This window comes from Drosophila simulans, chromosome 2L (assembly GCF_016746395.2).
Source record: "Drosophila simulans strain w501 chromosome 2L, Prin_Dsim_3.1, whole genome shotgun sequence".
Lineage (NCBI taxonomy): Eukaryota > Metazoa > Arthropoda > Insecta > Diptera > Drosophilidae > Drosophila > Drosophila simulans.
The window spans coordinates 19,727,752-19,747,615 of NC_052520.2; the positions used below are offsets into that span (position 1 = coordinate 19,727,752).

General features: G+C 42.0%; 1 protein-coding gene across 1 annotated transcript in view; it reads left to right on the forward strand.

Moving 5' to 3' along the window:
* LOC6732891 (short neuropeptide F) overlaps nucleotides 1-19,864 on the forward strand; it is a 28,811-nt gene that overhangs the window by 7,409 nt on the left and 1,538 nt on the right. Inside the window, exons 2-3 of the mRNA XM_016180427.3 lie at nucleotides 19,141-19,285; nucleotides 19,343-19,797. Coding sequence (XP_016025611.1) covers nucleotides 19,177-19,285; nucleotides 19,343-19,797 — 564 coding nt within the window. The 5' untranslated portion in view covers nucleotides 19,141-19,176. The remainder of the gene's footprint in view (nucleotides 1-19,140; nucleotides 19,286-19,342; nucleotides 19,798-19,864) is intronic.

The window sequence follows — 19,864 nt, forward strand, 5'->3', positions numbered from 1 at the left end:
CAAACTCAATGGCTCGAGCCAACCCAATTAACTTTCAATTACCTCATAATATTGGTTCTCGGCGAATTAGCCATTATTTTCTCCCCAGCAGAGCTGGCGGAAGATGTTTCAATTATATTCTCATTAATTAACAAACTTTTTCATATTTTCATTTGTCTGCCGCAATGGCAGCGGTTAAATGAAATCGCAATACATTTTATTTCTTTAGGCTTCTTGCCTTCGGCTACATCTAGAATGATGGCTAATATTTGCTTAGCATTTCAGCTTGGTTGAATAGCTCATTATATCTGAAGTAAAAGCGTGATGAGGTATTAAAGGGGTAACACCGAAGCAGTGGTCTGAAAATCAAGTTGGTTCAGATGGTAAAATAAGAAATTATTAATATATTTCTTCCATTTCTTCCATTTTCGATAAGGCCTTGACAGTTAAAAAAAAATCAAAGCTATATGCGCACGTATTGATCGAACTGCCTCAATTATTTTTCAATTATAATTTCCAAGCGAATTGTGCCTGTAATTCAATAAATGTCTTAAATATGCAAACGCGATTTTCAGCTATTTAATCACACAAAAATGGTTTTTTTCCTGCTTTTTTCATTATTACTTCAAGGCGTCTGTCGTGTAAACGCCCCAGCAAAAAAAAACGCTTTTTGTAACACTTGGCACAGTTTTCGTTTAAATTTATTTCGAGCGGCGCTGAAAATGGAAGTTGGGCTAGGAGAAATACATAAATCAGGCGGGACAGACGAGACCAACTGCCTAAAAGAGGCGGCTTCGTGTTCATTCAGAGAAAATGCCCATCAAAATAAGAGCGTTATATAAATCAAATAACGCCCCGGCATAAATGAAAATCATTTTCGCAGGCACTTAACGAGGCTCGGGGAGAAACCACCGAGCTTAACAAAGAATTAAGAAACGTTCAGGCTCGCAATCGAATAATTTCGCACTCGCATTAATTGCTCAGAGGAGCTAGCGCCCAGCTCATATCCGTATCCATATATACTGAATTTATATACGTGTCCATCCCGGCGTATGCGTGATATCTGCAACAGCACTTATCTCCATACTGCTGCCTTTAAGATGCCCATCAGGAGCACTTCCTTGTTTACACACATACTCGCACTCGTAAGGACTCGCGTATAACCCTCTGTTTGCAGCATGATTGAAAGCAAACAATGAGCAGGGACAAGACACATTTATTTACTCTTAATTCGACGGCAGCCATTTCCCTTCCCCAGCAACAAGCAATTTCCATCGAAGGGCATCCTCCGAGCTCCGCACTTGTTGATGGACTCCTGGCGGCGAGCAATGTTCATTTGAATACTGTAAACACACTGTGGTATTACGCTTAGCCGTCGGCGGTAGACTCCATTTGCATTCGCATTTTCCAACACATTAGGCGACTTACATACTGCCAAGTGACTTGTACTAAGCTAGTCAAGCTGTTTGCATCGGAGGAGTATTAATTATCAGTCGCATAAGCCTTGTTTTTTAACTTTCTCGAATGAAATAGGGCTTGTTCTCTAGCAGAATTCTTGAAATCAAAATATTAAGGTTAATCCAAATTACAGAGCTTAGTGAATATGTCAAGTTAAATTCCTCTTTTTAAAGGGATTTCTTATCATATCCTTGACTTACATTCTGTAAGGCGTACTGATCCGAAACCGAACCCAGTCTGAAATGTAACACCGAAAATTCGGTTGAATATTTACAGCTTAACAACCACTTTAGGGAAGCTTAAAAGCCGAGTGAAATAAATAAAGCCCAATGTACACTTGGCCATAAACAAGTGTATGACATGACTATTCATGGATGGCTTTGCGTGTCACATAAAATGGCGTAAAGTGGCCATCAAAAAATTGACAGGACATTCAAAATGGAGGAGGTGGCCAAAAGGGGAGCCAGGGGAGTTGGCCAACATCAATATGCCGCTGGGGAGCGTGGGTATTAAAATTGAAAATTGAGAAAAACACATTTTGCGCACTCTGCACCATTTGCAGCTGTATTATAATTTTTACCGAACATCAAATGTCATTCGGAATTTATGTTATGTGGCAAATATAAATACTGTGTAACAGGTCCCATATGAGAAAAATTCTGCGAATTTCCATCGATTTCATTTGCAAAGTACGGCTGCTGCGATGCCATGATTGGAATACAATTTCTTGAATATCCAGCTTGAATAGAGAGGAAAATATCAATTACTTCATAGTGGCCATCGATAAATATTAGTGGTTAATTTGAGCTCTATTGGCCGAAATGAAATGCAACTAATTAAACACATCCGTGACGCAGCCGAGACATTCGATTTGGCCAGGGAAATGATGGCAACAGCAGTCCAAACAGAACCTGGTCTATGACATTTGGGCCACAAAGCCGCAGCCTTGGTATTGCTTTGTAACTGCGTTGTGCCGACCGCAAATGAGACAGTTGCGGCCAGACCAAGTCGGATATGTATTGGCCGCAAAACGACCAGCTCTTTAAGCCATATTACATTCGCTCGCCCACGCACCACTCGACTCAAAATCGATGGGTCTTTTGCAAGCCTTCGCCTCGTCTGGCCTCATTGCCTATTTATCAATTCACTTTCGATTGCCACTGGATAGTCGTGCAATTGATGGACGACGGACGACTCCTTGTTTGCCTGGCCCACATGCATTCTTTATGAGCCCAAGTGGAGCCTCCTACTTACGGGAACAGTAGGCAGATAGTTATCGCTTAGGTCAAAGCAGCTAATCCGTAATTACCTCAAAGGTTAACGCAATCAAAGGCGTTTATGTGTTATTTCGAAAAAAAGGACAAAGGCCTTAGCAGGATAACAAGTACTTAGATTTAATTAGGAGCTCGCAATAAGTGCCCGTGGGAATCGAAACCAGAGTTGAGCTGTGAACAATATGCTAGTTAAGCCACCAATTGGCATTTGGACATTACCTAATAGTAGGACCAACAGAACTAATTATCTTTTAAAACAATATGCTGCTTATAAGGATTTTTAACATTATGAATAACTACAAAGTACTGCTTAAATCAGAATTAATTAGAAATTGGGCTAAAGGGGTAAAAAAATGAAGGCGCATTGGCATTCAGCCAGCGTGTGTGTCAAAGTGGAAAGTTAAGAGTGTTCATGGCCAGCTCTTCAATATGCAGCATGCAACAGCTGTGCCCCTTTAAGTTGCCAGCTGAATCACATCATTCAGGGCTGTTGCCTTTTGACTTTCAGCCGCCACCCATTAGCGTTGCCCCATTTTTTTTTTTTGGGGCATAAAAGCCTTTAAAGCGATGCAATCGTTGCAGAAGCCTTTGGTTCAATTTACAGTGCGAAAACTGTTTGCCAAAAGTGAGTGGCATATGGATTTGAGGCGGCTTTCCTGGTAATTGGTTGTCGATTGGTGACAAGCACATGCATTGCACAACTGTCATATTAATGAAAATGCATAATTTCCCGATAATTGATCCCTTCCGGCATGAAGACGCATTCGCCCAGGGCGCGACTATTTCAATTATAGACTGAATGCAAACGGCTAATAAGATTCCAATAAAACGTCCATTTGTCACATAATGAGCATGAGAGCAGAGCGCCACGGGCATAGATATAATCAGGGCTTGTCAGTTTTGGGAAATTCAAATTGAATCCCAGTAATATTAACATGACCGCACTAATTACAACAGCATTAGCTACGTTGATTGATGATGTTCTGTTTGTAGTGCATAACCTGTAAGTCTTAAATCAACAGTGTATGATATGAATGAACATCCGCCAGTTTTCCGAGCTCTCATCTCCTTGGCAATGCACTCAAGTCGCGACAAAAGCCGAATGTTTTTTTGGGTCAACCCCCGCTTTCGCTTTTCCGCTTTTCCTTTTCCGTGACAGTTTCCGCGTGCTCATTGTGTGCACTCACTCACAGCAATTGTCTGTGCGCTGCTCATTTCGAAGTGGGTGGCTTTTAATGGGCATATTAGCACTTGAAGGAGTCTCCAGAATCTCAGGAAGCTGACAAGCGGATTATTCTGCTCGCCGGCAAATCAAAAACTTGGCGAAACAGCCCAAGCAAAGCTGAGGCGTTGCAAAAAAGATACTGGGAGACAAAAGCGGGTGACAGGATCATTAGGGAAAGCAAACAATCTTGGTTGAAAACTTCTTGCCGCAGTTTCATAATATGCCTTTGGATTTTCTTTTTTAAAAGTCAGTTAACGTCTGGTTACGACAATTTAAAAGCTCCTTAAGACTGTGTTAAAAAGTATGCTATGTAATTTAAACGTACCCCTAAAACTTGAAATTTTGGATCGCAGTTATCGAACTGAGACATAAATTATATAAAGCAACTATCTATTGTGATTTATTTTCTCTGTGTGCTAAATTGTTGCGTATACTTTGTATTGCTTCTATTCAGCTCCGTGCTACTCCTTGTTAGCAACTTGAAATGAAATCTAGAAACGAGTTATCATAAATATGGCCAACTTTCATCACTTCCATTCACGGCGGAGCACAGGAAGCACGACAAGCGCGTGTATAATCTTTCAGCTAGCGCTGCTCATCCATCTATCTTCACTACCTGTACGAGTATTACCTGTGCCAGAATGTCAGGCCAAGACAATTGCCATTGTTCACGTGTTGCGCTCGGAAAATACATACATACATACACGGGAGGGGGAGGGGGTGTTGGGTCGACCTGGGACATTTTATTATTATGACGAGTGCAAAGCGTGTCAACAAACACGCAACAACGTACACGGATCGCCCAAGAGGTGCTCCTTTGGCCTTTTTCCTACTCTAAGCTGAGATACCAGACAGCGTTTTCAAATCTCGCACATAACATAAGGATATTATGAAGAAACGGAAGCGGAAATCTGGAACAGAAGTAAGCAGTGCGGATAATATATTGTTGCATACTGCTTGACACTTTGAAAGACGGTAATTGAGAACGTGTCCTCTCTCTGGTAGTATTGATTAAAAATCTTAGCACATTGAACAAACTGAAAGCCTTGTAGCACATTTGAGCCAAATTGTATTAATTCCATTGAAACTGGAACAACAATTTTCGCCGAAATGCCCTCATCTTGCCACTAAAAAGGGGGCAGCACTTGTGTGCAAATAACACACGCTTCGCACTTTCCCAAAGGCGCCCACTCGCACGGCTTAGTTCATAACGGTAATTCATTCGCATCCCCAACAGCTGCTGCTCCATCGAGGGCGTTGGGGGCGTGGCACATGGGTGGCAGTGGGTGGCACTGGATGGGCAGGTCGGGTCAGGCAAATGTGTCAGCAGTTTTAACTAACTGCATGTGTAATTTTAGCTGCATCCGATGGCCTGTCATCAGTTCAAGTCAACCATGGCGTATGTGCAATTTGTTAGTGATAAGCCAGCTCACTGGAAGCCGAGCGCTTGCCACTTAATGACCTTGCCACGCCCCCAGGCGGAGATAACCACAAGCCCTCAGGAAATTTAATCATGGCTGACACTAATTTATAGGCAGGGCAGCAAAAAAATACTTGTTGCACACTTTTTCGGCAGGCGAAATTGAAGGAAAGCTGTTATCAAAGGGTTGAGACTGTCGTTCGGTTCCGAAATTTTAAAGCATATTTTTAGCTTTAACCTTACACATTTATCGGCAAAAAAGGGGAGGGATGGCCAGATGGCCATCCGAAGTGGGCGTGCCAGATTTAACGACTTTAAGGCACGTTTAAGTGAGCAAATATTGACCAGGTGATGGACTGGACCAAGGATGCAGCACGGGGGCACGAGCTAGAGCTGGAGCTGGAGCAGGTGCCGTCCAGCATTTTGACTAATTGACCTGCGGCCACCAGATGATGGCAGTGATAATCCCGCCCGAGTGCGAGTAGTTCCATGCGGACGTACCGAACCCCAAGGCAACCTATTAATAAAGCCAGAGAAATTCTCACGCTTAATTAAGCTATCGATTCGTGGCTGAAAAAATCAAAGAAGAGATAAACGAATTGAAGTTTGCAGGCGATTTGAAAGCGAAAGATGGAAGACAAATTGCGGGGAGTGCGAGCCAATGGTAATCAATCGATGGTGATTTGTCAGTAAGCAGGAAACTTTCTCGAGGGATACTAAGTAATAGCAATATAGGAGAAAAGTAAGACATATAGGTGTGTATATAGATTTATTTCTTATTTGTAGTTTATTCAATACGCAGTGTACCTGCCTAATGGACATAACCCCTTTTTTACTTATTTTTAGTCACTTTAAAGGATTTATATAAGCTTTCACATAAATCTGTATTTATTTCTGTATTTTCCACTGTATATTTAACCAAAATCCCATAAAATTAACTTTCTTCAAAGTAAATATCCAAATGGCGGCAAATAAGTACAGTGAGATGCAGATAGAAACTTCAATTTCGACTTTGCAGTCAGTTAGCAAACCAAATGCATTCAATGTAAAGCTGCCAAAGAAGAAGTTGCCAATCATTTGAGTAATTTTCGGTGAACCGAATGTGGCGACTGGACAAACACAAATGCATTTCCACTCTTGTCTAGACACTCGTCGTAGCTGGGGCATAAAAACCACATGGTAAAGCCACCTCCATGCGGATCCACTTGCGATATCAATGGACCTTTGTTGGGCAATGGGAAATGGCAAATGGGGAAAATGGGAAGCGAACCGAAAGTATTGTGTGTCCTGCTGTTATCCCACCTGTCAGAAGGAGCTCCTCCCTCGCCTGCACATGACCCCCAATGAAAGTGGGCAAATATGGAAAGTAATGGCCCGATTAGTGAACCGTACTGCGGATGCCAATGACATTAGCCATTGAGCGATGCTAAGTTTAGATACTTTTGTCACCGACAAAACTTTCAACTACTTGCCCACGAGGGCGGAAGGAGATCGCTTGCAAGGATATGGATATGAGCTTATGTAAAAGTCAATGAAACCCCTTCAGGGAAACGCTTTGCGTAATTCCAGGACGACCTGGCGTGCACTTCTCCAAATGCAAATGCTTATACAATTTATGGGTCTCAGCGAGTAACACAATTCCATTGCCTTCGATACACTCAACTCACGTTGAGTGCTCCTTGCAATTTGTTAATGAAATGCCTTTCAATGCTACCCGCCGTTTGCCGTGACTCTAGCTCGCCAGGATTATTAATTACATATATTGGTTAAGCGGAAAGTAGAAAGTAGCAAGGAGCAAGTGCCCCCATCGATCAAAAGCTGCAAAATTAATTTAATGAATGCCTTCGTGGTGTCAGTAACTTTTGCCTCAGGTGGGCGAAACCGTTTTGATTCAGTTGGAGGTCTAGAAATAAATGCCTGGAATTTAAGATGGCAACTGAAGGGAGCACTTTATATGTCTGCTCTCTGCAGTCCTTAAATAAATTGAGAAAGCAGTCATCAATTTGGCCAATTAAAAGGTTTTACTTCCCACATATACTCTAAAAAGAGGAAATCCTTACGAAGCGGAAAATCATTTCATATAGCTAATATTTTAACATACTGAAAGCAGCTTAGACATTTTGAACGTCTTGTGTAGTTAGAGAAATAGAAAATTCCAATTGCAGTTTATCAATGCAACACTTCTTGAACGGAAAACACTGAATACACTTAAGCTTTGGAAGAACTAGATGTCTGTGCACTTACTTCCATTCTTCGATCCAACTGCAATTGAAAACCAGTTGAAGTGGCATGCAACGCAAACAAGATCTTACAGTGCCGGAACAACAGTCTCGGCTTTCAGTTCGCATAGGATGGCAGAGAACCCAATACCAAAAGTGGCCCAGCACCGAGGGCTTTGTGTGAAATTTGCTTAAACGAGGCGACAGATGGAGAAAAGTAGATGTTGCAAGCGGCGTAAGCCCAAGCCATTCACCTCTTAAGTCCAACTGCATGCCACACTACGTTTTACAATTCAACCGACCGACTGACACTGCCAATCGCCCATCATCCCGGGCTCCGAAGCTCCCATTCCCATTCCCAATTGCCATTCCCGGTGGCAACTTTCCAGTGCGGAATGGTTGAATGGCTGAGGCGCCTCCATTGGGGGCAGACATTCGAGTGGCTCCAAATCCCCAGCAATTTGTCGCAACAACTCGCATTACATTACAAAACGATGTGCAAATAGAAACGGCTGCGAGAGCGGCAAACTAAAGGGATTTGCCATAATGGTCGCCCCCAAGAATCCTTGGGGTTTTCGGTCTGGGTTTTGCTTTTTGCTACTTTGCCGCCTTTGCCACAGGCTTTATCTATTTAATAACCCGACGAATTTGGTAGCCGGAGAGGGAAACTGGAAGCGGAGGTGTTGGAATCCGGCTTAGTTGGGCTTTAGTTAGTTGTCCTGTTTTCATATTTAGCGGAGCATTAAGTTTCATATTGTAATTGCAGTTGCCTTTCGTCCTCCGAGTCCTTTTATTGACCATGGAAGCTATCCCTCCGTTTCCACTTTGCGTTTCTATTGTTCAAATGGTGCGATCCGACAAAGTTGGTTATACAATAGCTGTCTTTGTGATTGCCTTTTAATTAATGACTGGAATGGTGTAATTAAAAGTTGGACTGTTCTAACAGGACGAGTCATAAAAACTCAAATAACTGGTTGGGCATATGGGTTGTTTAAAAACAATTGTTTTTTCTTCTATAGAGCTTCAAAATTAGTTAGCTACTACTATGGTTAATGAAATTAATAATGATATTCCAGTCAGCTCACTTACCTTAATGAAATTTGAGGGCCTTAGGCACCAAACGATCTTTGCATCACAGCTTTAAGCAATATTTTCCGATTTAGCAAACGGTATGGTAATATAAACACAAAACAACGAACATTTGGCATCGAATTTTTATGGTTTCAGCATGTGACCTCCTTGGTGGGTCGTCAAGAGCGTTTTCTTGGCCCACAAACAACCTTAAAGTCAAACAGGATCGTGCCCTTTAGACAGTTGGCACCATAAATTGATTAAGCCAAAGTGGGTGGAACAGTCAAATGGCTGGTAAGCTGCATATTAACATCATCACAGGGCCAACCAGCAAATCATAGAAAACGCAAAAATGACAAACACCTCGTGACTCTTTTGGGACCCATAAGTGAGCAGAGAAAAGAGAAAAAACAAAAACATAAAAAATACATTTGTGTCTGCGCAATGCTGAAATTGTGTATATTGCGTGCTGCATGTGATCCTATTTCTTGTTTTAAGCACGTTCCCGACGACATCACCCCAAATGTATTTTTCTGGGACCTCTGGGAGCTGTTCCATTTCCGCAGAACGAAGTCCTTAGCCTGGAAAAATGCAATGATTTTCACTTGTACATAATTCAGAAAGTCGAATTAAAGGTTAAGGCGAACGGAAACGGAAATCACCGACTGACAGCTGCGCCCCTTCGGCGACTTCAATTGTGTCGCCCCAGTGCTAAGTTATTTATGATTGGCCGGATGTGAAAGTGAAATGAATTGAAAGAGTTCATGCTAATTAGCCTGGCCACGGGAAAGTTGGGTGCGAACTGAACAACAATTTTAATTGCATTGCAAAAGTCTTTCCGCCACTACAAAAGTCAATTATGAAAAGCGTCTGCGTGCCAGATAGTCAACGATTTTCAGCTTCAAACTTTTCCAGCCCCTCGACATTTCGGGGCCAAAGGTCACGTACAGATTTCGTTCATGGCAGTTGTTGAAAAGTATATTAAAAACAGGCATTACTAAAAGAACAATTAACCATTTTCGCTTTAATTTTAAGTAAATTAAATTGACAGCTCTCAGTTATTGCTCAAACACTGATGAATACAAACAAAATATAAAAATGTCCACAGAACTTGTAGCCTTAGAAAACTATTCAATTTGAAAACGTCTAGAATCTGACCAACAGTTTTACTAACTCGCCTCAAATTTTAGCCTGCCCCTTAAATCCTCGGGGCATGGTAAACAAAGTTTATGATTTTGCCACCGTTTTATTGTTTTGCTCATGCAAATTGTTGGCGGCACTTAGTTTTTTTTGCAAATACTTGTGCATATTTTTAGGACTGTCGGGCTACCAGTTGACTAAACAACAAAATCCAATTTTTTCAACAAGTTTAGTAAACGAAAAATGAAGCTTGAAAAATTGGGGTAAATGAATATTCAAAAAAATAAATTAACATATGTTGATCATAATAGGATTATCCTTTAAATAAATAGAAGGAAAACCAAATTAAATCCGTTTTATAATCATGCTAACATTTAATAAGCTTTAATACAAGAGATCGATAAGTCGACTTCCTCGACTATCAGATACCCGTTAGTCAGAAAAAAATATTTTCCAAATTGCTGTGCCAATAAAAATGGGCCTAAGGATAATAAAAACCAATAGAACTCAAACCATCTACGGTTTGTGTGTCTTAGAATCTGATTGCTAAATATCCAAATTCTAGCTTTTATAGTTCATACGGACAAACGGACGGACAAACGATTGGATGGACAGACGGACATGGCCAGATCGACGCGGTTAGTGATCCTGATCAGGACCTTAAATTTCCATTTCATTCAACGATTGAAGTTCACCCGCTTACCTTAACTATTAAAGGGTATAAAAAATATCAGATGAAAACTTTAGGGAACAGCACCTTGATTAATTGAATTTCGGTCACCGATTTTCCGCAACTCAGGCATTATCCCCAAACATTTTCCCCCGATGAGTAAGGCCATAATTTGCCTTATCGCCTCACAGCAGAGCGAGCACTCAGCAAGTCCTTTTCATCGGGTGTTCGGGCCGGAGTTATTTAATTAATTAACACAAACTGTCGCTTGTTTCACGCTTCAGCGTGTAAACGATGTTAATGGGCTTTCAATTATGCCGGGGAACCCCGCCAAAGCGTATGCAAAATCCAACAAACTGCAAAATAACAGTGGTCTTTGGCTGTCGACATTGCAGGATGTAAGGATCAGCCGGCGCATGGCCCAAGGATGTCCTCGTCGACTGTCAGACGGCGGGGCAAGAAGTAAAAAAACTTTACAAACTGTCACAGGGATTTTGTCCATTTGATTGCGTATGTAATTACAGTGCCACGACCACTTGTCCTTCATTCTACTTCTTCCCGGCCACTCCCACTTTCCCCACCGCCCACAACAGTCAGTTCAATTTCAAGTTTTTGTTCAGCCATTCAAAAAAGAAAAGGTCAAAGGCGAGCCGGGCCAAAATCGAAGGCAGGAAGAAAGGTACGGGCATTAAGCTGAATCTACAAAGTGATTTGGCGTCTTCCATCGAATTGGAACTGAAACAGCGAATTTGGCCATCGACAGGACCAAGGATTCACTACAAATCACCGTCACTCACTTCAAAGGACGCCTTTTGTTGAAATGACACTCAACGATTGGCTAGTCATGAATTTACTAAAATATTATAATAAATTGATATGATTAAGTTGACTTAGTTAGGATATTGAATAGATTTCGCAGATGGAAAGTATTTAAATATTCAAATGTAATTCCATTTGTAAAATAGCTAGATTATTAAAAATGAAAACGCCCACCTATAGATGCCAAGCATTTATTGATTTGACCACTTTCCTTTAAATATTCACCAATCCCTAATTGCTTAAATTAGACAATTCATATTGCCACGAAGGCCTTGTCGCTCCGGTTCAGTGTCTCCTTCGAAGAAGTGATTAAAAATTTATAAAAGCCCAACTCTCATTAGCTAAGCCCGTGAATTCCAGCCACTAAGCCGCTGCTCGAAACAAAACAAGAGTGAACCGCAGAACGAAATTCAGAAAAAGCACTTGACTTGAGTCGCGCATTAGCCTCGCAAGCCGCTTACACAATAATGAAAGCCTACTGTTCGGGGCATTCGTTTGTAATTAGAGCATAAATTTCAATTTCACGCTTGCCACCACTGAGTAGCAAACAGTTTTCCGAGTTTTCCGGGGAAAACCCCGAAACCCTCGACCCACAAGCCCCATTGTGGGGCAACATTTAACACTTGGCATGGGAGCGCAGCACGTGCCCCAACATTATGTTAATGCCACCAAATGAACAACAAACAACGAGCGGAGCAACAATTTCGGATGCTGCTTTATCTACGCTTTTCAATAAGTTGTCAACGGCGATTTATGGCCATATTTTATGTGGCGAAATTACAGCAAAATAAATGTGCTGATGGCCGATACGTGCAGGTGCAACAAATTATGGATGCGTATCTGCAGCGAACAGGAGCCTTTAAATTTAAACCGCCCTAACCGAGTAATTTGCCATATATTTTAATTGCCCCATGTAACCTGTCAAATATTGCATAATGATTATGCTGTTAATGTGGCAATATATAATACAATATAAACGTTACTGAAACCTACCAAAATATAGGAGAAGTGCAGACTATTTTGGACGAAGTTTATGACTTATGTCACGTTCACACTTTTCGACCTTTTGCAAATGCCAACTATTTTGCTAAGAGCCCCTTTGACAGTGCCCATGATAGTGCTGCCTTGAAACTACTTTCCAGCCATATCATGGTTACACTCTGTGGCCTAGACAGACAAAAAAGTCTGGTGTTTATAAATAAACCATCATTGCCATAATGGCCATCATCAGCCAATGCAGTGGTCCGTCCTCCATTTGCTGCGTGCCACGAAGCCAAATGACCGGGCCTTGGCAACGCAGTGAGAGCCAGACTTGCAGTGGGATTCCCCCGGAGGGGCACATTTCATTGCCATTATTGGCACTTTGGCTGCACTTTGTGCTGCTCCGTGGCCAGGGATCACTCGGCTCACCTGGCGTTGGTGGCAGCTACGGAGTTAATAGCAACTTAACTTTGATTATAATGGATGGCCAGGCAAGATGGACTACTGTTTCTGTTTAGTCTTCAAGTGGAAACTTCATTGTGTCTGCATTTGCATATTTTTATGGATTTTAAATATATCAATTTTATCCGGCTCGAAATTGTCCTTCAATTTGTTTGTTGTCCTTGTTATAGTGTTGATTTTCATTTATATGTCTCACAAGAGTATCTATTTCAATTTTACACTTCCAACTAGACAAGCAAATGTATTGAAAATAAAATGTAAATTTGTTCATTTGAATGCCGCATACAAGTCCCTCAGGTACAAGCCACATAAATTAGCTTGAATAGCATATGTGGTTTATTTCCTCTGTAATAAAGTTGGCTACAAACTTTTGGCCAGCAACTTTTTAACCTTTTACGCTGCCAACTCAATTGTTAATGCCATTTGAGTAACTCGGCAGATTTCAGCTTAAAATAGAAAAAAGTAGCACGATGAAATAGCACATCTCCACTGACTAACCGAAAGCCAAAGTTTCTTTTCCGCAACTTACGCTTGCTGCCAAAAACTTTTCGTCTGCAGATATTATCAACCGAAGATTATGAGGGTCGAAGGGCAGCAAGTTTACAATTTGCACGCTTTGATAATGGCAAAAACATGAGGAGCGGAATCTTAAGCTGATAATCCACACAACCCTGTGCCAGATTTAATATTTCTTAAAGCTTTAAAACGATTTCCCCTTTGAAAAGGTATTAGACAATAACCCGCAAAAAAGACATCAATTGCCGTGTAATCTTAGACATTCCTTGACTTTCACACGCAGGCGGCCAAAATGGAATGAATCTATGTGCGTAACATATGTACTTTGTTAGATTTTTCATAAGCCCGCTCGGCTCCGACGCCATATATTTGCCATTTTGGGGCAGACATTTTGAAGTGGATATTGATGAATTTATATTGGATTTGGGTTGCCTGCCGCCGCTGCTTTCTGCCCTCCTTCGGGTTTGTTCTTTCGCAGGACTTTATATTTGAACTTAAGTGCTTATTTGTTGTTATTTGTAATTTGAGTTTTTGGCTGTGTGTGTTTTTATTTGCTTTCCAATGCCCAGCATGCAGAAATTGATGACCCATGTGGTCTGTCGACTTTGACTTTGGACAGGGTATTAATTTCTGGCCAAAGGGCCCTGCTCACCTTCCTCCCCTCCCCTCTCCACCCAGTCATCTGTTTAGGCTCGCAGATTTGAGATTTCAATCCTTGACTTGACACGTGGTCAGTTGTTTTTTGGTTTATGCAAAACCTTGTAAATCAAAAGACCTACAACTTAAACGCATCATCAAGTACAAATACTGACAAATTTGTCAGAGTTCCCTTTTCGGGTTTGCACCAAAAGCTGATAAAGCTGCTTATGTAAATGAATACAAAATGGATCGACCAAAAGGGTCCTGCACAAACGACACTCACTCAAAGTTTCCACGATGGCTGTCTGCTTTTAAAGAGTATATTAGATTTTTACTTATCTATGATTAGCATTCGTGAGAAACTGCTGGGTTAAATGTGTTCGTATTTCATGGGATCTTAAACCAAAATATGTTAATGGTAAACCAATTGTAAAACTTCAATTCCAGTCGGTTATTTGATTTGCTTACCAACAGCCATTGTTATTGATGGCTGGCCCAAACCCGAAAAAGGACACGCAAATTGTGGGTATAACTTTTTCGTCACCCAAAATATGAGCACCATACTCTAAAGCTTCATTGGGATCGACAGCCTCTACTTTTTGTCACTCGTCCTTGTTCGAATTCCTTTGTAATATCCGGGGTCCTGACCCGAATTCTTTCACCTAAGAAAAAAAAACCAGCGAGACAGCAGACAGCAGCAAATCAATCAACGCAAAAGCCTTGCAAATTCCTTAAAGACTGTTTTTTAATCAAATTTGAAGCTAGTGGGCTTTAAGGCCTGTATCTGCAGGTGTCACTGGCAAGTGACGGAAAAGGCAAATTAGGTATGTAAAAACCCCCTGGAGCTACAAAACGATTTGGGCCAAGTGGAAAAACATAAACAAAGACTACCGAGACAACAATCGGCTTTGCCATTTCTATGCTAAACAACAAACCGAAAATTACATTCATTTCCTGCTTCCGGCATCACGTAGCCGCACTGTAGTCACCAAGGCTGCAGCTTTGAGTGTCTGGGAGTGTCGAACAAAGTTTGGCCAAATTACTAACATCTTTCGGGGGAGGGTAATAGCCAAAAAGTCCTGTTTGCAAACTGAGGATACGAAAACGTTGTTCCGAAATGAGGAATTTTAAGAGTGGGCGTGCGAAATAGAGAAATAATGGCTTCTTAATTATGTGCCATATTGTGTTAAGTTTACGCAAACACAATACTATCATTGTTTTAGCTATTTGTTAGTTATAATTAGTATAGTGATCAGCTTAATAAACATCTTTAAATTCAACAGTACAACTTGTTTTAAAGAAGTGTATATTTACATAGTTTTCGTTCTGTTTACCCAAATTTGTATTATTTATATTATCTGAAAAAGTTTTTCCCCTGAAGAAAATAGTCATAATTTGGCTCGCAGACACATTAGACATAAGTTAATTCTCCTGACAATGCGATAATGACCGGCACATTGTTTACTCCTGGGTACGCACCTAAGTTTATCGCAAATTCACACTGCAAGTTTTCCTTCCCCTGCTGCTATAAATACAATTGACCCTGCAACACATACCTGTGGCAACTGGCACCCCACATATTTTATTATTGTGGCAGAAAAACCAAACTTGGAAAAAAAAAATTTAATCAACATGACTTTTGTGGGTGTTTGTTTGCCTGCCTCTGGTTCGGACCAGTTCACTTGGCGCCTACACAATCGCACTCCTTTCAGAAGAAATCCCGGCATAAACCAGAACGGGGGAGGAGAATCCGTGCGTCGTATTCAAAAGCGGCAGCTGCGTCCTTCTCGGTTTAATTAATGCCAGCGTGAACGAAGTGAAAAATACAAATCCACATGGATGCAACTATTTTTAGCTTAAAGCCTGGACTTCGCAGGAATTTTGAAAACTGTAATTTTTCGAATGAAAAATTGTATTGCTGCACCTACACTTTCAAGTAAATAGTTTGAAATAGATTGAAAGGCAGGATTAAGTTCCATAATATTATATTTCGTTCCTTATGGTAGACAAAAGCCGAGAGTATCAACTAAATGCCAAGCAATTTAATTGTATTAGTTATAAACATTTTCGGGCACAAAAAACTAACCACATGGCTGGCGCAGCACAACAGGGCGTATGATTAACGCCCAAAAGCCACAAAGTAGGCAGCACGAAAACCACAAAATGTCAGCCAGCAGCAGCGGCAGCAAAGGCTCATCAAATATGTTGATAAAACACAAAAGATTACAACGGAGCTGGTTTAGGGAAAAGGGTCCCAGGACCAGAGAGCACCACCAGACCAGCCAGACCAGGACGAAGGCATCTAATGTGTTTGTCAAAACGTTTTAATGCCCCATCCAGGGGCCGGGGTCCCATAAAGCCAGCCAGATAGCCGGGCACAGTAACCTTTTTTTTTTGGGGCAATAGTTAAAGGTTCTTGGGTCCGGCTGACCAGCACCAGATGACCTTTTTCGCACAGCGAAATAAAAATTGTTGAATAAAAGGCAAATAAAATTTGTGTGTCACACAAATAAGGGGGCGAAAAGCCTCGTCAAAGTCTCGACATGAGCAAAAAACAACCTGTTGTACATGTGTGTGTGTGTGTGTTGGTTGGTTGGGTATGCGTGTGCGTGTGCGTGTGCGAAGGTCTGTGTTTCGGGGGCGTTAAATGTATTAGTTGGGCTATGCCCTAAAGGCTATTTAAACGTCGTCAATGTGTTTTTCACGCTTCGCTTCAGAAGCCGTTGGGGGAAAAATCACACTACCCAACATAGAAGAGGATGAAATACCTCATATTTACACATACATTCATCATTAAAGGGTACTCGATAGCTTACTCTTATGACTCAATTATCCCTATTTATGAGTCTATGATCAGTTTAAATTAGCTCAATAAGTTACAAGATCAAGCAATTCCTAAGAATTCTTTGTGTTTTGAAATACTCATACCTTGGTGTTTAGTGTTTTGGGATAAACTGCTCAAAGAGGCCCTCGATGCTCAACAATGTGTTAATGGGATTGCTTATTATGTGTCAATCAAGCGATTTTCCCAGCCCAATTCCAGACCCCGAAAATATTCGTCATGTCATGTACCATTTATGGCTTGACGCATTGTTTTTTAAAGCCTGCTAAGCCGTGATCTTTCCTCGATGGCCACCGAGGAGCGGCACATTCGGACGTAAATAGCATCATTATCTAGGAGACATCGCACAACTCATTCGTCATTCGTCAAAAGCCAACAAGAAGGCGTCCCCAGAGAACGATGATAAATCACTTTCAATTTTGACAAACGTCCCAAATGTCGCGCAGTCTAGGGGCACATTTCATCGGCCAAACGCCCACTTGCCTGCCCGGCAGATACCAAATTTCCATACCAATGCCGGAGTGGTCGGACTCCGCCGGGCAATTGGCCAACGCTTCCGTCCAACAAATCACTCTCCGGCGGACATTTCCGAGATATCATTGGCCAAAGGCAGGTCAGGGCAGGAAAGGGGAGAGCGAAAGTCAATTCGATTAAGGCTTGGACAGACAGATCAGAAAAGATGGATGGCGGTGAACTGCAAATGGTAAATCATAAAAAAGCAGGCGGCCTGGTTATGCGATCCATTGGATGCAGTCAGTTGTTTCCACACTTTAACTTAGTTATTTATGATAAAATCACAGGGCTCCGTAAGGTGTAATTTTCTTTGGTAAAACAACTTTTTTAACCTTTGAATTATTTAGAGCACTTAAAATGCGCTTTTGAAAAACCTCGAACGATCCACTTATTAGCCATCATGGCGGCACTATTTCTTGGAACGTGCCCCTGTCTTAACTGCAATTCAATTTCCGGCTCGCCTTGCTGACATCACGTATACGCAGGCTATCACGTATACGACAAGTTGCATCGCCAGGCATCAGCAGCCAGCTCCTAAGAAAATATTTCGCCAGCACTTAACGCCCCAGGCAATCCAGCTTTCTCCAGCTTTCTTCGGGTGCTGCTGCAAAGGCTTAACACTCCACTTCCGGCTGCAGCGACAGCAAAAAAGAGCCAAAACAATATTTGAAAATTCAGCCCCATTCGGGGGAAAGTGTCTCTTCCTGTTGAGGAGCTGCTGTGCATAATACTGCATACTCATTTCGGGCCATTGTTCAGACACTTCCCGTCATGAGGGCTCCACTCGAGGAATCCCCCACTTTGGTGCCCTGGGTGCTCTGCCCCAAAGGTGAGCCGTCGTCTATCAGCATCCCGAACGGATTCATCACCATCTCCGCCACCATCTGGATGCAATTCCCATCCCTTCGAGCCTTGCGTGTACTGGCTTCTGCTTATAAATAATTCAATTGCCATTTTCCTGGCCTTATTCTATGTGCTGCAAAGTGAACATATGACGCCTGCATCGAATTACAAAGGACGAAAGGGATGTCCTCACATTTGATGTGAAAAACATGAGGGTCCTTTGCATTGTCTAGCTCACGTCTGTGCTGGGGACGAGCTAGAAATTGCAGTTGTATTGATTATTTTTAAATTTTTAATAATGGAAAACCAATGACCTCGGCCATTAGACAAGCCATTAACCCATGACATCATTTGGTGAAATGTGTGAATTCCGATAAAAACCGTGGCAACTAATGGTGCCATTGGCGCAGCTGTTGGGTTTTTCTGGCTCCTAACCTTTCGAGGGCTTTAACATTTTAAATACAAAAAACGCATTGAACATGTTTGAGTGTGCGGCCCCATTGAAGTGTAGTCATGAATAATATTCGCTCATAAATTGTTTGCCAGTGCACAAAATATGTATTTCACTGCGAAAATATAAGTAAAGCCGCTTTCATCTTCAGTGTTTGCTCAATGTTCAGTGCAAGCGTTTCTTCAATGGGAAAGCATATAAAAAATAGTTTACAAGTATTTTGAACTATGAACTTTGTTCTTATATCCTTTGGCTTGAGAAAACACTAGTTGGAAAAATATATATTTGTCTCTTGTTGTGGAAAGGAAAATTAAGACTAAGAACTGTCGTATAAACATGCCCAAAAAAATAGAATAAATTTGAAATCGTAATCTATATTCTTATTTTCAAATTTCAAAAAAATGTAATAATAACGGAAAACATGACTAGGAAAGTTTAAGGATTAGATTAGAGACAAATTTATTATTTTATTAAAATTTGATAAATATAAGAGTGAAACCAATTTGTAGTGCAAATGTAAAATCCATCCTACTCGCTGTGGTTACCATTATTCCGACGACAGCTGTGCATCCTTTATGGTGTATTTTTAATTTCCCATCCTTGTTTTCTTTCTTACAGTTTCCCATCAACGCGAGGCAAGAGTGATAAGTGAAAATGTTTCATTTGAAGCGGGAACTGAGTCAAGGCTGCGCCTTGGCCCTCATCTGCCTGGTGTCCCTCCAGATGCAGCAGTCCGCCCAGGCGGAGGTGTCCTCGGCTCAAGGTGAGCATCCCGTGCAGTCGCCACCCGAGAAGCAATCCTCCAAAGACTCTTTTCTAGGCACTCCCCTGAGCAATCTCTATGATAATCTGCTGCAGCGCGAGTACGCCGGACCCGTCGTCTTTCCCAACCACCAGGTGGAGCGCAAGGCCCAGCGCTCGCCCTCTCTGCGCCTCCGGTTCGGACGCAGTGATCCGGACATGCTGAACAGCATTGTGGAGAAGCGTTGGTTCGGCGACGTCAATCAGAAGCCCATCAGGTCGCCCTCCCTGCGACTGCGCTTCGGCAGACGGGATCCCAGTCTGCCGCAGATGCGGAGGACCGCCTATGATGACCTCCTGGAGCGGGAGCTCACCCTCAACAGCCAGCAGCAGCAGCAGTTGGGTTCCGAGCCGGACTCCGATCTGGGCGCCGACTACGACGGACTGTACGAGCGAGTGGTGCGGAAGCCACAGCGACTTCGCTGGGGACGCAGTGTTCCTCAGTTCGAGGCAAACAACGCGGACAATGAACAAGTAATCATTTTCATTTCATCTTATTGCAACACAACCTTCTTAGTATAGGGTAGCATATAGCTCAATT